This window comes from Stegostoma tigrinum, chromosome 12 (assembly GCF_030684315.1).
Source record: "Stegostoma tigrinum isolate sSteTig4 chromosome 12, sSteTig4.hap1, whole genome shotgun sequence".
Classification (NCBI taxonomy): Eukaryota; Metazoa; Chordata; class Chondrichthyes; order Orectolobiformes; family Stegostomatidae; genus Stegostoma; species Stegostoma tigrinum.
Window position 1 is genome coordinate 19115685 of NC_081365.1, and position 20464 is coordinate 19136148.

The 20464-nt window shown below is 40.8% G+C and overlaps 1 protein-coding gene across 3 annotated transcripts in view; it reads right to left on the reverse strand.

Annotated features, from left to right (window-relative positions):
- LOC125457224 (lebercilin-like protein) overlaps nt 1-20464 on the reverse strand; it is a 100041-nt gene that overhangs the window by 62701 nt on the left and 16876 nt on the right. For all 3 annotated transcript variants that reach the window (XM_048541151.2, XM_048541152.2, XM_059650023.1), the window contains exon 3: nt 8580-9112. In XM_048541151.2, coding sequence (XP_048397108.1) covers nt 8580-9112 — 533 coding nt within the window. The remainder of the gene's footprint in view (nt 1-8579; nt 9113-20464) is intronic.

Below are 20464 nucleotides of genomic sequence, written 5' to 3' on the forward strand. Positions count from 1 at the left end.
AAATGTATATAAGTGCCAGCCAGGAAAATACAGTGTCAGCGACCTGAGAGGTACACTTACTGACAACATATTATGAAATGTATCACCAGTCAGATCCTGGAAGGAGCTGGAGAAACCTGGGTCTAAGGTGATCTCGATGGTCAATTGTAGGCACCTTGCAGGGTACCAGATGCCAGAGACACACCAGTGCGATTGCCTGAGCCTCCTGATTGAGCCTATTGATCCATCATTATTAAACAGGTTCTATATACTGTTGTACGTCCAGTGCAGGGCTATTGCATCCTTCCAGATAGAGCTGTTTGTCCATCCCTCTGCGATGCGAAGAATGAAACTACTGACTCTCATGTTCTTGCAACTGTTGGGTTGGTTACTCCTGTTGCAGCACATCACACGAGAGCTGGAGAAATTGATTCCCAGCTGCAGTGAAGGCTGAGAGCAGTGAATTGGAAATTAAGTTGAGGAAAATCCAGTGCAGGTGAAATAGTTTCTAAAAAGCTGCATGTCACCCTTAAAACAATTAAGTCAGGCTTTCAGAACCAATCTTCCACAAAGGATGGCCACAGCTTTGCAGTACCACACTTCAAAGACTTCCCTGTCTGTCAGTTTCATTGATCAATGACTCATCTCTGTGTACTCCCCCTAGTTTCCCCTGAAGTGTTCCACACTGCTCTGGAAATCTATATCCCAACAGTTGAATCTAGAATCAGAGATAATGGGAACTGCAGATGCTGGAGATTCCAAGATAATAAAATGTGAGGCTGGATGAACACAGCAGGCCAAGCAGCATCTCAGGAGCACCTGATGAAGGGTCTAGGCCCGAAACGTCAGCTTTTGTGCTCCTGAGATGCTGCTTGGCCTGCTGTGTTCATCCAGCCTCACATTTTATTAGTTGAATCTAGAATGTTGGGTTAAATTCTCAGTTAATTGGGAATTTAAATGCTGAAATTCTATCTGGTGTGGAACTCAGAGATGAAGAGGATGTTATTAAACACATGCCCACTGGAACTGAAAGAGTGTCCATTACTCTGCAAAAGCCCATAATTAAACCAACATCCATGAGCAGGTCACCACTCAGTGCTGCAGTATCCAGTATCTGCAGTATTTTGCATTGTTTTTATGTAAAGGCAACAGCAGGGAATGACAACATGTCACAATCTTGATTGACTCACAAGAGAAGAATTCAAGTGTGGCTGAGATTTTTTCTAGTAGAATTTAGAGGAGGGATCAACCCAGATCACATTTATACTCTTCTTTCGATCCTCTTGCAGTTTTATATTGTGCTGAGACCTGTGAACAGATCAATTGTCCACTCTCTCAGATTAAGGATTATAGATGCATAATACAGGATGGGTTAAAGGAGAACAGGTAATTAAGTTTTTAACAACATTAAAATCTTTAAAAAGCACAAAAATGATAAAATGGAGTTTTGTTCAAAATCTTTTTCAACCTCAGTTTTTGCCTCTAATTGCAACTCTCATCACATGATTCTAAATCTCATAATTTGATTTAAGTTCCATTTCACAGAAGATGAAGTAATCTTCACAATTAGATTGAGAAGTAAACAGGCTCTTGGTTTCCTTCATAATCAGTGATTTAGGGTTTTCCTGTCTATCAAAATTAATTGCTTTTTCTAACCCTTTTCTGACCTTTTTCTAATCAATGTCTGAACATTGTACCTATGAACATATCACTACTTCAGGAGATCAATAATTCTCACATAAATTTCATCAAAATTCCATTAAAGTCATAATCTTACTCTGATTTCACTGGAAGCTACGAATATAATCACAAATAGAGAACATTGTTTTCCTTACCTTCAAATATTTTCTCCATCACTTGAATTTTAAAATCAATGTGGTGTAAGTCAGAACCCAATAGGCTGCTAAAGCACAACAAATACATCAGAGTTCTACTTCTGGTAGTTGGTCATCAAGCAAAGGCTAATGCAAAATTAAATTGCAAAATTTCAGAGCTCAGACTGCAACTTGTTGCAAAGCAAGATGAAAAGCTATTTCTATTATCTAACTCTGTACTGGTGTTCAAAATTCTATTTGCTTTACTTATGCAACCTATCATATTTGCTCTACTATTAATTTTTAAATGGTAAAATGAAGGTGATCTTAAACTGTAGTGTTTGTATCAATCCGGTTTCAACATTACATCCTGTGTTAATTGGCCTACGTTGGCTCCCTGTAGGTTCTCTATTTTTAAATCTATCATCTATTTTCAAATCCCACCAAGGCCTCCCCAGTGTAATCTCACCATCTCTGGAATCTCCTTCAGTTCTACAAACCTCAGTGATATCAGCACCTTTACAATTCTAGTCTTACAGCATCCTCTTTTTAAATATTCCACCATCACCCTTCATCTGCTAGGGCATTCTCAAATTTCCTTCCCAAGCCATTCCACCTCTGTTTTTATTCTTTCAATTGCTTGCTTGCTTGCTTGCAAAAACCCATCTCTCTCTGAATTAATAAATCCTAATGTATCTCGGTTTCACATTTATGATTGATAATATTTCTGCAAAGTACCTTGGGATGTTTTACAACATCACAGGTACTATATAAATACAGGTTATTGCTGCTCACAGCAGATGGAAGGTTAAGATCCCGTTCCTTCTTTTGAAAGATGGGAATAAGGTTGGGAGCATGATGCATGGACAATGAGAAAGTTGTGATCAAGAGCTTCTTCGGAATTAATAGTTATCAGAGGTGGGAGGGAATGTGAAGTTGAGGCTGCCATGAGATCAGCCATGATCTTATTGAATGGCAGAGCAGGCTCAAAGGACCAAACGGCCTGTCCTGCTCCTAATTTGTCTGTTCATACAAATAGAGATGAGGAAAAGTCATGGCAGAGGTTAAGTGAAAGTTCAGAAGCTCTTTGAAATGGGGCTTCAGTGCAAATGTAGTGATGAGAGAGAAACTAAGGGAAGGAATGGAGTCTGAGAATAGGTCTTATAACATACAGTGATGTGCAGAGAAAGACGTGGGACAAAATGTATGTAAACTGCTCCTTAGGAGAGTTAGCATGGACACAACGGTTTGAATGGCCTTCTGTACTGTGAAAATTCTATGATTCTTAGAAACATGAAAAAACAGAAGTATTTGGTCTATTGAGACTGCTTGGCCATTCAAAACGATCATGGCTGATCCTCTATCTCAACAACATACACTCGTTCTCTCCCATTACCCCTTGACTTGTTTAGCCTCTAGAAATATTGCTACTTCTTTCTTAAATATATTCATTGACTTCACTTCTGTAGTTTATGTGATAGAGAATTCCACAGGTTCCCCAACCTCTGAGTAGATAATTTCTCCTCATTTCAGCCTGAAAAGGTGCATATCCTGAGACCATGTCCCCTTGTTCAGGATACCCGGGAGGGAAAACATCATTCCTGTATTCAGACTGTCCAGCCCTGTCATAATCATGTACATTTCAATTATCTCCCCTTCTCATTTTGCTAAACTTCAGTGAACACAGGCTCAAATTCTAATGGATATCTTTGGAATTTACTTTGGAAGTAGAGAAAGAATTCCAACAAAGGGATTGAAGAGCTTGAGATCAGCCACTTAAAGATGTGGAATGGATGCAAATGAGAAACAATGGAACCATTTTCCTCTCATATCACCTTTTGGAATCTTAAACTCTAAAATATTCCATTTGCAGTGGATCGGCCGGTGGAAGTGGCTTAGGTACATTTCCTCCTTTCCAAGGATATGGATTTGAATGTAGGTCAGTTCGGAGGTCTTCTCTGCCCAATGTGCACTGTGTGAAATGAACTTGAACTCATAATGACATTCAGGTGGACTCAGGCTCCTGGAGCTTAACTGCTCTTGTCTTAATTTGAAAGAGGAATTGTACTTTCTTGTTGGAATGGAAAATAAATAACAATTATTCAAAAAAATTTTTTGGCTGAACCACAAGCATGAGTCTGTGGTTACAGGGTGATAGCTGATCTGGTAATGCTTGGTGCCTCCAATGTGTGACTGAAATGAGAAGTACCTCCTTTCCCAGAATTACTGTTCAAATACTCAGTTGTTTTTAAGAGAAAAAATCACACAAATGGCGCAGATGTTGTATCAGAGATAATGGGGACTGCAGATGCTGGAGAATCCAAGATAACAAAGTGTGAAGCTGGATGAACACAGCAGGCCAAGCAGCATCTCAGAAGCACAAAAGCTTGAGATGCTGCTTGGCCTGCTGTGTTCATTCAGCTTCACACTTTATTATCTTGGTGCAGATGTTGTTTGGTTTCTTTTGGGCAATGCTCACGTAACTGAGGCTATGCTGACACCTAGTGGTGTGATTAACAACACATGGAATTATGTGCACTAAACCAGTCACAGCCGTTGAGGACACTGAAAGTGCTTATCTTCAGCACTTTCCAAACCCTTCGATTCCAAACAAGTCATGTTGGACTTAATTCTGTTTCTCTCTCCAAAGATACTGCCGAATCAACTGAGGTTTTCCTAAAATTTCCGTTTTAAAGATCTCCAGCATTTACAATATTGAGCTTTTATTTGATAGTTTTAAAATATCTAAGAATGTGAAAGGAATCATAAAAATGCAAATCACTTTTTTACAAGTTTTTGTAGCCTCTCATACATTGCTAAATTCAATCCTGCTTCATTTTCCATCTTTACAATCATCCTTTTACAACAGCAATTGAGTAAAAATCAACAAAAGGGAACTGTACAACTGTTGACATTTATGACCTTAGGAGGAATCTTTTGAAATCTTTGTGTCAATGCCAGAACCATGAGCACTTCTCCCCCTTCAATCCCATTTTGGATTTGTACAAAAGAGGTGCAAGTGACACAGGCCAGTTCCAGCAATCCTGGTCATACTGGTGACAGTGAGCAGACAACTAGTAAATTGAGATAACAAAGTGTGGAGCTGAATGAACACAGCAGGCCAAGCAGCATCTTAGGAGCACAAAAGCTTAACTTCGTCATCAAGTTGGAAACCAGATATTTCAGAGCTTCATGGAAAATGTCAACCATCATAACTTTTTGTAGGTCATATCAAGAGATTGTCCCAATACTATTTGCAATTAAATATAATAAAATTATTAATGGATTTTGGTCACAAAATTGTAGATCTAAAATGAATAACAAAAATTACACATAAAAAAATGAGCCAAGCAGTATGAAATTATTGTGAGTACTGAAGTCAAAATGTTACAATTTGTTGCCATAGCAAATTATTACTGCGTAATTAAAGATTGTCAAGGCTTTATACGTGAGTTGTGTATATGAGCACTATTAAAACATGAGCACTATTCAAAGCTGCCAGTCATAAACCAGTGGTACAAAGGTATTGTTGGTACAGTGGTACAAAGGAGTGACAATCAATTTAGGATTTCAGCTCTGTCCTTTCTTCTTGCCCTGTCCCAGAGACTTCATTTCTGGCTCAGACATCTACAGGCTTCTTGAGAAATGAAGAGTATGTCTGGTGTTTTGGTGAAGTACAGTGCAGACCATCAAGAAAGTGTCATCAACAGTGCTGTCAGGCAATAACCTGCTCCGTGTCACCAATTTTAGGTTCCACTATGGCCACTCAGCTCCTGACCTCATTATAGTCTTGGTTTAAACATGGACAGAAGTGCTGAATTCCAGAGGCGCCGTGAGATGAACTGCTCTTGATATCAAGGCTGCATTTGACCTATATTGCCACTAATTCTTCCTGTTGCTGGACACCTATGGTCCATGTGTGGTAGCCACTTCCAGAACCTGAAATCGATGCTATGGTATGCCAATAAGTGTGTGGACATCTGAATGGCAATTGCATTTGACAGAATGTGGCATCGAGAAGCCCTGGAAAAACTGGAGTCAATGGGAATCGGGGAAACTTCTTGGCTAGCTGGAATTAATTCCAAAACTATGGAGGGTAGTTGAGGTTATCGGAGGCAAAGTGTTTCAACGCCAGGGCATCTCTGCAGGAGTTCCATCTTCACCAGCTTCATCAGTTATCTTCCCTCCATTGTAAGGTCAGAAGTTGAGATATTCATTGATAATTGCACAATATTCAGCACCATTCACGACTGCTCAGATACTAAAGCAGTCCATGCCCAAACGCAGCAAAAGCTAGACAACATCTTTCAAGTGGCTAGGATCATTCACCACATAAGTGTCAAGAAATGACCATTTTAAACAAGAAAATCTAAACATCACTCCTGGACATTCAATGGTGTTACCATCACTGAATCTCCTACTGTCAACATTGTGGCAGTTACCATTGACTAGAAACTGAGCTGGACTAGCTATGTAAATATAGTATTAACAACAGCAGGTCAGAGACTAGGAATACTGCAATGAGCAACTCATGTCCTGACTCCCTAAATCCTATTCATCATTTACAAAGCACAAGTCAGGATTGGAATGGAATAATCCCCACTTTCCTGGATGTGGGTTTTTCCAAAAATACTCAAGAAAGTGAAACCATCCAGGACAAAGCAGCCTGCTTTATAACAGTATAGAGTGCTGTTGGCAAGATGCCCTTCAGAAATTCACCAAGATTCTTTGGACAGCACCTTCCAAACACACAATCACTTCCATCTAAAAGGACAAGAGTAACTGATACATGGAACATCATTATCTGTATGTCTTCCATCAAAATCACTCACCATCTTGACTTGGAAATATATCTCCATTCCTTCAGTGTCACTAAGTTAAAATCCTATGGTATTGTAGGTCTGCCTACGCTAAGTGGACTATAGCAGTTCAAGAAAGTATCTCACCACGACTTTCTGAAGCAATAAATGTTGGCCCAGCCAGCAATGTCCACATCCCGTGAGAGCATTAAAGAAAAGGATTAGCACTGGAGGACAAACTATATCCCTGTATTCGTGGATTTAAAAGTCTCAAGGGCACTCAGAAAAACTATAAAGAGAAGTTCTGAGGAAGAGTCAACAGACCCAAAACATTAACTCTGATTTCTTTTCTTCACAGACGCTGCCAGACCTGCTGAGCATTTCCAGCAACTTCTGTTTTTGTTCCTGATTTACAACATCTGCAGTTCTTTGGAGTTTTTTTTAAAAGAAGTAATTGTACAAGGTAAGTCAGTGAGGGACAGGGTGCCAGGTGACTAAGGTGGTACAGTGGCAGATGCGTAAGATGAGTGAGGAGGTAGGTTGGCATGTAGGTGGGTTGAGTGTAGGTTATCAAGTCCATGAGGCCAGGCCAGCTGAGGTCTGACATCAAGTGTAGATGGTGGTCAGTGAGAATTGGATTGGGGAGGCGTGATATCAGGATAAGGGATGGAGTCACATATGATATGTCAGTGATGAGTTAGCGGAGGGAAAATCAGTTTTACTATTACCCAAGAGTTAGACAAAGTTCTAATCCCTGTAACTACTCCTGTAAAACTACTCAGGTCAATGAGTTGGAACCTCATGTAGCTTACAAACTTAACTCAAGGTTCTTGTTTTTTTCAGAGGATACCAGACGCAGGGTATTGCTTACTGGAAATTTAAACATTTCAGGCAATTCCCATGTATTTGAAGAGATTCTGTTGTGTGTCTTTCTGGGAATATTACTGCAGCAAGTATCTTCCATTGGGGAGATCTGGACCTATTTGTATTAACTGTCGATAAATCTATTCTTTTAATTGGCACAGAGTAAACTGGAGCTCAATCTGCATCCATTTGTATAGACCACAGTATTGAAACATCTGAGAGTACAGGCATCCAGACCTCCTGTGCTTTGTATTTTTTACAACCTATATCTCATTCACTTACCATGTACAAAAACTTAACTCATAAAAAACAGCTAAGTGCTTGAAATACATATCGGCTCCAGGACTTCACTTCAACGTGTAAGCTAGAACTCTCGCCAATTCAGCAAGGGAGCAAATAGATCATCAGTGAGGACAGGCTGATTGGTGCACAGAATTGGTGTGAAATAGAACTGGGGTCTCTGGATCCCTGGGAGTTCACAGACACTTCCCTGGGAGGCCAGTGATAGGGTACACTACTGCTCAAATACAAACCAGCCGGCAGAATGGACTTGTTGTGTCACCTTGTGCGCAATTGCCAGGTAAACGTGCGAGTACCCAGACGGGTCATGGACACCAGGTGAGTTCAGCATTATTGCTGAACAAATATGTAAACAGTACTGCTGCTTAACCACAAAGATAGGGTGTCAGAATACAAGTTCAGATAGTTATTGCATTTATTATATTGCTTGGCTATGTGAGGGGAGAGTGTGGGATTGCTAAGCTGTTTTAAACCAAATCCATTTTGACTAAGAAAACTCATACAAGGTCTGGGCAGCTGAGATTTGGATAATGGTGGAGAATTGCAAGAGGGTTTCTCCAGTATTGGGCAAGATAAGCTAAAGGTGGGGTTTGTTAGAGTTTGGGAGCATTAAGTTGAAGATATGAGCTTGTTGTTCAGCTTGCAGTCTGGTCAGATACAAAAATTTAAAATACACTTACTGACAATGACCATTCACCAGTGTCGAGTTACAATAAAAACAGTGAGGTGGGAGGTGCCATCAGACACTACTTGTGGGAAGGTTTAAATTTCAGGCCACATTTTATCCCACTTTTCTGCCAAACACTTGCTATCAACAGCTTACCTGGATCTTTTGCTGATCGAGTTCAAGTTTTTTTGTGAGATTTGTTAGTTTCCATGTTAGCTCATCCCGCTCTTGCAAGTTCTTCTTGTCACAGAGAACCTTTAGCTTCTGTAGAGAGTTCTTGGTCTTCCACAGCTCTGACTCTGCCTCTTTCAGTTGCTTCGACACATTCCGATCTTGCTCTTTTGACTTTCGCAGCATTTCTTTCAACATCCGCACTTCACTCTCGTGCCTGCTCAGAAGCTGGGGTAAGTTATTCTGCTCATTCTCGAACTTGACCAATGCCCTCATGTGTCTGTACTGGAGCTGCCTGAGCAGTCTGTTTTCCAGCTTGGCATTTTCCAGTTCCCGCTGAAGATCACACACCTCATTCTTCAACTCTTTAGTTTTGTGCAGCCTGGCTGACAATATGTGGCGGGTCACTGGATCAACCTCTTGCCCGCTAGTGTCCGGTTTAGAACAGTTCTGTGGTTTATTCTTATATGTTGAATGGTTCAGGTGTTGCAGCATTTTAAATGTTGGTTTTGTTTGTGCTAGGGAATGAAAGAACAGGAGAAATAAGGCCCTACACTGAATATTACAGAATATAGAGACATCTACATTAAAGGGATATTTCTCACTGGATTCATTTCCATGCAGGTATCAATGCTGCTTTATTACCCTGTTCAACCCATTACTCTGTTGCTCATGGATGTGGCTAAACTTCCAACAGGGAAACAGTTCCAGGAAAACAAAAGCTACACTTGATACCAAGTAGGCGCCAATTGTGTTGTCTCAAGCGAAACAAAAAGTTGATATTGTGTTATCTAAAAGGAGAAGAAATGGTTTATGCTGCATACCCCTCATATTTTCTACTGCTGTTTACACCTTGCTGCCATGGCAACCACAGCCGATCCGGAACTCTGCACACCAGCTGCCATCAGCTGCCACACCTTGCCCAAAATACCTGTTCCAATATAAGTGAATAAAGCGGCTCCAGGGCCTTACATACTGTTCCCATTGGCCTCTGGGCACTCAGAAAAACAGCACAGGGATATAAATCATGAGAATAAATATACCTCCTTTCAGGGCACCACTGTACATTGTCCAGAAGGGATCACTAACGATCCACAGCAGGACTTTTGCAGTTTATTTTTCTGTCCCTACCCTAGAGGTTTGCTGTGATTAATGGTACAACCACAACTGTGATTACCACTTTAAGATAAGAACTGATGTAATCAGCAGAATGAAAGTTGGCTGTAGATAAATAGACTAACACCTCAACAGTAAAAGAATTTAAATCAGAGAATAGAAGTGCTGTCTGTAAAGCTGCAGAAAACATCACAGCCTGGAACAAGTAGCTTTCCTGCCACTTGGTGTAGAGATGGGGGTTTGTATTTTTTACAACCTGTCTCTCATTCACTTACCATGTACAAAACATAACTCAGAAAAAACAGCTAAGTGCTTGAAATACATAACGGCTCCAGGACTTCACTTCAACGTGTAAGCTAGAACTCTCGCCAATTCAGCAAGGGAGCAAATAGATCATCAGTGAGGACAGGCTGATTGGTGCACAGAATTGGTGTGAAATAGAACTGGGGTCTCTGGATCCCTGGGAGTTCACAGACACTTCCCTGGGAGGCCAGTGATAGGGTACACTACTGCTCAAATACAAACCAGCCGGCAGAATGGACTTGTTGTGTCACCTTGTGCGCAATCGCCAGGTAAACGTGCAAGTACCCAGACGGGTCATGGACACCAGGTGAGTTCAGCATTATTGCTGAACAAATATGTAAACAGTACTGCTGCTTAACCACAAAGATAGGGTGTCAGAATACAAGTTCAGATAGTTATTGCATTTATTATATTGCTTGGTTATGTGAGGGGAGAGTGTGGGATTGCTAACCTGTTTTAAACCAAATCCATTTCAACTAAGAAAACTTGGACAAAGGCTGGGCAGCTGAGGTTTGGATGAAATTATTGTTAATGTGGGGATGCTGGATTGATTCTAATATCTTTGGCGAAGGAAAGGGCTATCTGATCTTGTGGCTTGGAGAAGATGTTTAGCTAGGCTTTGACTGGAGGGGAATGGGGGAAGCAGAGGGACAGTATTGCAGCAGCACTTCTTATCTCCTTTCAACCAATAAACCTGACCAGCCAGTCTTCAAACTGAAATGAGAGATCAGTTCTGAGACAAACTGTCCCACACAAAGGAACCTGTGTCCTAGGAGCACCTGTCCCATCTGGCCTCAGATAATAGTGGAAGTGGACAGAGTTGGGCTAAGTTGTGTCAAATTCAGATTTCAGATCTCTTGTATCCCACACCCCACAAGACCACCTGTTTTGAGGAAGTAAAATCAACTCTATTTAATTCTGGTACATCCATTACTCTAAAGGTGGAGACAGTCTATATCAAACTAGCTCTGGTTGACAGAAATGTGACATACCTAAAACAACAACAATTCACAATTGAGAATTAGGGACCCAAATAACATGCAACCAGCTGCTTTAAGAAGAAGCTCCAATTAAAGTTAGGATGTCTTTGCTATGAATTTAACATGAACTGACTTCAGGCCAGGCCTATTCATAAATGTTTGACTTTGTGACCTTAAAAGGTCAAACCAGATAAACAGCATTACCTTAGCAGCAAATACTGTGTATTACATAATAATATCTTCATTGTCTTCATAAATAGCCTATCATCTGACTTACCATATGTAATCTCACGGGAGAACCACCGGCGTATTAAGTAATACTCATCCATTTTATTTCAGAGTAAACTAGAGCAGTTTAAACTACAGTAAATTTGAAGTAATTACATCACAATTTTCATTTTTTCAATGGTGATGTAATTGAGTGTGAACTGTTTGACCAATGTCTTATGTAAAATCTGCCATTGCAGGACAAAGTAGAAGCAAAACTCCCCATTAGTTCCACTAAGTGTTGCTTGTATTAAGTAATAAATCTATAAATGATCAACAGGTTTCTCCAAGGTTACAAGCCTGGTAAGCTTTGTTTCAGACATTAATGCCATTTTATCATTCATCTCTAAGGTGCAAGTAATCACCCACAGAATTCAGTATATACAATTTTGCAATGTTTTACTCAACTTCTCATTTTCCTAAAGACACTAACTCACATTCTACCCAGTTTCACTGCAACTGAAGACTCTCCAGAACCAAAAGAATGGCCATTCTTAGAAAGCTGCCTTTCAAAAATGTACTTTAGTCATTAAAAAATCTTTGCATATATGCATTGTCACAAATGCAGTACAGTTCTGTACAGCTGCATATCAAGTAAACAAAACATTGGACTCTATCCAAAAACCCAAATATCTCTCATACCAATACTAATACTTACATATATTTGAGACACTGTGGGGGCATCCCATTAACTGAACGGTTCCCTATTTACGCAGAGAGTTGTGAGAGCATGGAATGCGTTGCCAGCAGCAGTTGTGGAAGCAAGGTCATTGGGGTCATTTAAGAGACTGCTGGACATGCATATGGTCACAGAAATTTGAGGGTGCATCCATGAGGATCAATGGTCGGCACAACATTGTGGGCTGAAGGGCCTGTTCTGTGCTGTACTGTTCTATGTTCTAAGACCTCAGACAGTGGCAGCTGCTGCCCCAAGCTTTAGTAGCTGCTTTTCTTTCCAGAAGGCTCTTACATCCGGTGGGATAAAATCCATCAGCAGCAGCGACTGCCTGATATTTCAATGAAGTGATCAGCATTCTTATACAGGTGTTGGCACACTACTTGACAATGTTGCACCTCACAGACAGTCCTGATCTCATTGGATGGTTATATCTATATACTTTCCAGGAGGGTCACTGTTGTATAATGGTTCTGAGAGGATTAATGTTGGATTCTGCATTAAGCTGTATGCAGTCTGATAATGCCATAAAGTCTTGGGTGGGAAAATGGGAAGAGTAGCTTTCGATCTTGAAGGGGACAGTTGTGTCATTTACGTTTCCAAGTTATCTCGTTACATAATGCACGAATTGCCATTATGCAATAAAGGCATTTTATAAAAACTATAATATTTTCTTGTCAAGGCACACTTGTGATTGTTCCTCCAGCATTATAAACCAAACAGGGCCTCAGATACAATCAAAGAAAACAGGAATGCTGGCAGCACACAAGTACCAAATAGTGATCAGTGGTTGGCATTGTTGCTTAATACTACATGGTGCAACAGTGAAAAAAATGTGTTGAGCCCAGGAGAGGCCAAGGAAGTTTAAATCTTCAAAGACTTCACTACTTTAAGAACTATTCATTCAGACAGGCAGTAGTTGCGAGGTCTGGACTAAACAAGCAGTCGACAGGAACTTGTACAAAGACCGACAGAACAGAAGGAGCTCTCAAGGCTAAAGACTGTAATCCAGTTCGTACCTGGTAAGGGAGCACAGAAGAAGCAATGCGGGGCTATCAAAAACTTTAAGACAAGCTGCAGCAGGCAGTAACAGATTCAAGTGGAAGCAAGTTTGGCTAGGAACCAATGTGTTGGAGCTTGATGACTGAAATTAAAAATGGCTGTGACTGAAGGGGAGAAACTTTAACAGCACAAAACCCAGACTAAGAAGACTAGAACTAAAAGCAGGTCACAACAAGCTTCGCTGCCATAGCAAGTTACGGTTACAATAGTGAAATCAAAGGCCAAGGAGATACTTTATTCTGAGGTCACGGCACCACAAATGCTACAAAGGAACTAAGGTGTCAAAAGGAACATTGTAAAAGCTGAAGCAAACAGAGTCTAACAGAAGAAATTTCTAACAGTTGGTGGCATGGTGGCTCAGTGGCTAGCACTGCTGTCTCACAGGGGCAGGGACCTGGATCAGATTCCAGCCTTGAGCAACTGTCTGTGAAGTTTGGCCCTTCTCCCAATATCTGCATGGGTTGCCCCAACAGCTCAAAGATGTGCAGGTTAGGTGGAATGGCCAATCTAAATTGCCTGTAGTGTCCAGGAATGTGTAGGCTAGCTTGGTTAGCCATGGAAACGCAGGGTTACAGAGATAGGGTTGGGATGTGGGTCTGAGTGGGATGCTTTTTGGAGGGTTGATGTGGACCCAGTAGGCTGAATGACCTGTTTCCACATCTAAGGGATTCTGTGAAGGTAATTAGGAGTCTTGTGAGATCACAATAAGAGCAAGAGATCCATAGTTTAAACATGGAGAATTTAATAAGGCCACAAGCACAATGCTTTGTTTCAGAAGTCCTGGAAAAGGGGAAGTATCGTGTATGAGGCTGTGAAATGTGGGAAATTGTCTATTTTGCCCACTTGATTTGCAATAAATTCTAGGACTTCCGTATTAATCAATCGAAATCTACATCTCCTTTCTAACTGCTTAAGATTTAGCAGCCATCTCAGGTTGGTCCAATACATTCACATCAGTCAATGACACTTTGATCTTTTTCTTATAAATTTTGCGTCTGATGTCACCTCTCTCACTAACATCTGAAGAAGCAGCAAGACTCTGAAAGCTTCTGTTTTCAAATAAACTTGTTGGACTATAACCTAGGGTTGTGATTTCTGACCTTGCCCACTCAAAGGCAGGAGACTTCTATTTACCCGCAAAAGTGGGAAATCTCCATCTTCACTGAAAAAATGCAGGCAAGCAACTAGTAAGCTGTACACAAAGAATTCTTATTTAAAAACTCAAAAATTTTAAATGGCAAACAAGAACAGAGCATTGTCATACTGTACAGCTTGTAGCTTTAAGATGAGGAAAATAAAACAGCATTGTTTTTACAGAAGTAAAAGTCTTTAAAAGAAGGGGATCTTAGCTGCATTGCAGGAATTAAAAGTTTTAAAGTACAAAGAATACATAATTAAGTTTATAGTCATGTGTACTCAAGTACAGGAGAACAGTGAAAAGATTTTTTACATTGAGAAGACACAGCAGAAAAATAATACCATCTGCAATAATACCATTTAAGAACATAAGAAATAAGAGCTAGAGTAGGCCATCTGGCCCATCAAGCCCGCTCCGCCATTCAATAAGATTATGGCTGATCTTTTCATGAGCTCCGCTCCACTTATCCACACACTCACCATAACCTTTCATTCCTTCTCTATTCAAAAATCTATCAATTTTTATCATAAAAACATTCAATGAGGTAGCCTCACCAGCTTCACAGGACAGAGAATTTCACAGAATCACAACCCTTTGGGTTAATATCAAAGATAGACCAAATAGACCAAATAGGATTGGACAACTTGGAGAATGCAGTTCTTAAGTTACAAAATTGCTTTAAACTCAAGTTAAAAATTACAAACTGAATTAGTAAATGCACTATAGTGTTCAATAGCATCTGCAGCTGATGATGTTATAAATCACCAATATATAAAAATAGACAGATACTTTTGGAGAAGTTTTTGACAATGACTTTACTCTAAGAATTACTGACTTCGTTAAATAGCAACTTAACAAGAGTTCGGCATTCACAGTATTAATAGATAATTTTAGATATTATTTCCACATGTGATTATGGAGTTTTGAAATCAGAATTATTAATGAGTTTTTGTCAGTTTTACTACAGTCCAAAGATGATCTGACTTTGGAGAATCTGTTCTGAATGTGCAAGAAGCAGTTTTAAGGAATAGTCACAGATAAATCCTAAGAGGAGAAGGAGAATCCTACCACGGGAGAGCAACAGCATCTATGCACAGTATAAGATATAGGCACTTTGCAAACATGTCACAAGCCAACACAAAAAGTGGATGAACAACAGATGCTAAGAGTCAATGTCAGCAAAAGAGTCAACACGAAGCAAAAAAGGCCTCACTGAGGCAAAATAATGCTACACCCATAAAATTATGACACTTTCAGTGCATGTACATAAGTAGAAAGGTTTCAGAGCAGCAAAATTTCAAATGATGAAGATGTTATTGTGATGGAACCACTGGTCAGGGTCACTGTCACATTAGATTGAATGCTATGGTTGACGAAACAGAAGTTATAACCCACAAGGATAAAACTACTTAGTTCAGGCAGTGTAACCCTCTGGAATAAAGATTTGCTGAAATGAACTCTGTGACATAAGGGATGTCAATTTTCCACAGAACTTATTCACTTCTTGGGACAACATCTTGTCACAGGAACAAAATCAGGGATGAGAATGCATTGCCATTTGTTGACTTTGTGTTGAGGGGTTGGCGAGCCTAACAGCCCGTGGGTTAATTTTGAGAACTTATTCTGAGCATCGATAGTATTTCACAACTGTAGGTTACTTGATGGTGTTTGATGGAAGGTTTCTCAGTCCAGCTTCAATGTCAGCTGAACGGGACCAGACTTTTAATTACTGTAGCAGCAGAGAACTGCTCAGAATCTTAGAATTCAGCAGTGAACACTAGGGACCACAAAGGAGAATGAGGACCTTAAAGCTGAATGTACCCATCTTCCAAGTTCAAAGAGAAAATGTTCTGGAAGAGTTGTGTAACTTCCAGATTGTCTTAATTTATAAAGCCAAATACTTGGGGCAAGATGGTGACAGGATAAATATAATTTATCCTTGATCCTGTAAGGAGGAAGAGCGTAAGAGGTTGGCCCACTCAAGGACAAAGTAGAGAGGTTATGCAAAGAGTCAAAGAAAATAAGTGAGATTCTTAATGAGTACTTTGTGTCGGTATTCACTGAGGAGAGGGACATGATGGATGTTGAGGTTAGGGATAGATGTTTGATTACTCTAGGTCAAGTCAGCAGAAAGAGGCGGGAAGTGTTGGGTATTCTAAAAGGCATGAGGATGGACAAATCCCCCGGTTGGGATGGGATCTATCCCAGGTTACTGACAGAAGTGAGAGAGGAAATAGCTGGGGCCTTAACTGATATCTTTGCAGCATCTTTGAGCATGGGCGAGGTCCTGAAGGACTAGAGAATTGCTAATGTTGTCCCCTTGTTTAAGAGGGGTAGTAAGGATAATCCAGGAAATTATAGACCGGTGAGCCTGACATCAGTGGTGGGGAAGCTGCTGGAGAAGATACTGAGGGGTAGGGTATATTTACATTTGGAAGAAAATGGACTTATTAGTGATAGATAGCATGGTTTTGTGCAGGGAAGGTCATGTCTTACCAACTTGATCGAATTCTTTGAACAAGTGACAAAGTTGATGGATGAGGGAAGGGCTATAGATGTCATATACATGGACTTCAGTAAGGTGTTTGAAAAGGTTCCCCATCGTAGGCTGATGGAGAAAGTGAAGTTGCATGGAATCCAGGGTGTACTAGTTAGATGGATAGAGAACTGGCTGGGCAACAGGAGACAGAGAGTTGTAGTGGAAGGGAGTTTCTCAAAATGGAGACCTGTAACCAGTGGGGGTCCACAGGGAGCCGTGTTCAGACCACTGTTACTTGTGATATACATAAATGATCTGGAGGAAGGTACAGTTGGTCTGATTAGTAAGTTTGCAGAAGACACTAAGATTGATGGAGTAGCAGATAGTGAAGGGGACTGTCGGAGAATGCAGCAGAATAGGGATAGATTAGAAAGGTGGGTGGAGAAATGACAGATGGTGTTCAATCCAGGCAAATGCGAGGTGATGCATTCTGGAATATTCAATTCAAGAGCAAACTGTACAGTAAATGGTAAAGCCCTGGGGAAAATTGATGTACAGAGAGATCTGGGTGTTCAGGTCCATTGTACCCTGAAGGTGGCAACACATTTGGAAAGAGTGGTCAAGAAGGCATATGGCATGCTTTCATTCATTGGACGGGGTATTGAGTACAACAGTTGGCAGGTCAAGTTACAGTTGTATAGAACTTTGGTTCGACCACATTTGGAATACTGCATACAGTTCTGGTCGCCACATTACCAAAAGGATGTGGATGCTTTGGAGAGGGTGCAGAGGTGGTTCACCAGGATGTTGCCTGGTATGGAGGGTGCTAGCTATGAAGAGAGGTTGAGTAGATTAGGATTATTTACATTAAAAAGACAGAGGTTGAGGGGGGACCTGATTGAGGTCTACAAAATCATGAGGGGTATATACAGGATGGATAGCAAGAAGCCTTTTCCCAGAGTGGGGGCCTCAATTACTAGGGGTCACGATTGCAAGGTGAGAGGGGAAAAGTTTAAGGGGGATATGTGTGAAAAGTTCTTTATGCAGAGGGTGGTGGGTGCCTGGAACACGTTGCCAGCAGAGGTAGTAGAGGTTGGCATGATAGCATCATTTAAGATATATCTAGAGAGACACATGAGTAGGCAGGGAACAGAGGGATGTAGATCCTTGGAAAATAGGCAACAGGTTTAGATAGAGGATCTGGATCGGTGCAGGCTTGGAGAGCTGAAGGGCCTGTTTCTGTGCTGTAATTTTCTTTTTTCTTTGTTCTTTGTAGTTATGTACATGAATGTAAAAGTTCTAATTGTGAGTGAAAAGCTGGGGGAGATGGATTGGCAGGGAGAATCGATTGGTAATGTTATATAAAGTAATGGTTCTGAAAATAGTGTTCGAAACAATATTAAACTCCACCCAATCATTGGACACATAGTGTTGGCTACGGAAACGAGGAGAATGGCTCTGGATTTCAATTAGGACAGACATCTTATTTATGTCTTCTAAAGCATGGCTAACTGTGAATGTAACTTGCAGCAAATTATTACCATACAATAAATAATTTCATTTTGAAAAGTGCCATTTCTTCTTATGATTCATCTTAATTGCCTTCAGACTCACTTGTAGTCCTCTGGGAAGCCAGGGAGGAGATTGCCGAGCCTTTGGCATTGATCTTTAACACATCATTGTCTACAGCAATAGTGCCAGATGACTGGACGATAGCAAATGTGGTTTCCTTGTTCAAGAAGGGGAGTAGTGACAACCCTGGTAATCGTAGACCAGTGAGCCTTATTTCAGTTGTTGGTAAAGTGTTGAAAAAGGTTATAAGGGATAGGATTTATAATCATCTAGAAAAGAATAAATTGATTAGGGATAGTCAGCATGGTTTTGTGAAGGGAAGGTCGTGCCTCACAAACCTTATTGAGTTCTTTGAGAAGGTGACCAAACAGGTAGATGAGAGTAAACCGGTTGATGTGGTGTATATGGATTTCAGCAAGGCGTTCGATAAGGTTCCCCACAATAGGCTATTGTACAAAATGCGGAGGAATGGGATTGTGGGAGATATAGCAGTTTGGATCGGAAATTGGCTTGCTGAAAGAAGACAGAGGGTGGTAGTTGATGGGAAATGTTCATCCTGGAGACCAGTTACTAGTGGTGTAGCGCAAGGGTCAGTGTTGGGTCCACTGCTGTTTGTCATTTTCATAAATGACCTGGATGAGTGTGTAGAAGGATGGGTTAGTAAATTTGCAGACGACACTAAGGTTGGTGGAGTTGTAGATAGTGACAAAGGATGCTGTAGGTTGCAGAGAGACATAGATAACCTGCAGAGCTAGGCTGAGAGGTGGCAAATGGAGTTTAATGCAGACAAGTGTGAGGTGATGCACTTTGGTAGGAGTAACCGGAAGGCAAAATACTGGGCTAATGGTAAGATTCTTAGTAGTGTAGATGAGCAGAGAGATCTCGGTGTCCATGTACACAGATCCTTGAAAGTTGCCACCCAGGTTGACAGGGCTGTTAAGAAGGCATACAGTGTTTTAGCTTTTATTAATAGAGGGATCGAGTTCCGGAACCAAGAGGTTATGGTGAAGCTGTACAAAACTCTGGTGCGGCCGCACTTGGAGTATTGCGTACAGTTCTGGTCACCGCATTATAAGAAGGATGTGGAAGCTTTGGAAAGGGTGCAGAGGAGATTTACTAGGATGTTGCCTGGTATGGAGGGAAGGTCTTACGAGGAAAGGCTGAGGGACTTGAGGCTGTTTTCGTTAGAGAGAAGAAGGTTGAGAGGTGACTTAATTGAAACATATAAAATAATCAGTGGGTTAGACAGGGTGGATAGGGAGAGCCTATTTCCTAGGATGGTGACGGCGAGCACGAGGGGGCATAGCTTTAAATTGAGGGGTGACAGATATAGGACAGATGTCAGAGGTAGTTTCTTTACTCAGAGTAGGAAGGGAATGGAACGCTTTGCCTGCAACGGTAGTAGATTCGCCAACTTTAGGTACATTTAAGTCATCATTGGATAAGCATATGGACATACATGGAATAGTGTAGGTTAGATGTGCTTGAGATTGGTATGACAGGTCGGCACAACATCGAGAGCCGAAGGGCTTGTACTGTGCTGTAATGTTCTATGATCTATGTAGTTGTTGCTCTATTCTTGTAAATCATAGAGACCCTGAGGCCCTGAGACCCAGTCACAGAAATCAACAGATAAGGTTAAAAATTAGAAAAGTAAAGCAAAACTAAAGCCTCTGTGTATGCAAGCAGGTCACATTCAAAATCAAACAGTTGAACTGAGAGTGCAGATAGAAATAAATAAATGCCTGACTGTCATTACAAACATATCGATAGGTCAATATTGATTTGGAACTGAATATTGAAGGGTAGTTGGGTTTTAGGTAGGGCAGGAAGCTAGGAACAACGGGGAGAGGTGATTCTGTTAATTAATAATTGTGTTAATGCAATAAGGCAGGAAACCAGACTGTAAAAATAGTTTGATCAGAGATCATGGGGACAGCAGATGCTGGAGAATCCACGATAACAAAGTGTGTAGCTGGATGAACACAGCAGGCCAAGCAACATCTCAGGAGCACAATGCTTCTTGGCCTGTTGTGTTCATCCAGCTACACACTTTGTTATGTTGTATAAATAGTTTGGGTTGAACTGAGAAACAATAAAGGCATTAAGTCACTTATGGGAATAGTGGACTGGTCCTCTAACAACAGTCACAAAGGTGAGTGCAAGGGAAGAAATAATGGGAGACAGTCAAAAAGCATTGGTGAAATATCATGGAAGGCTTTAATCTACGTATAGACTGGTAAAATTAGAAATACTGAGATAACTTAGGTGAGGAGG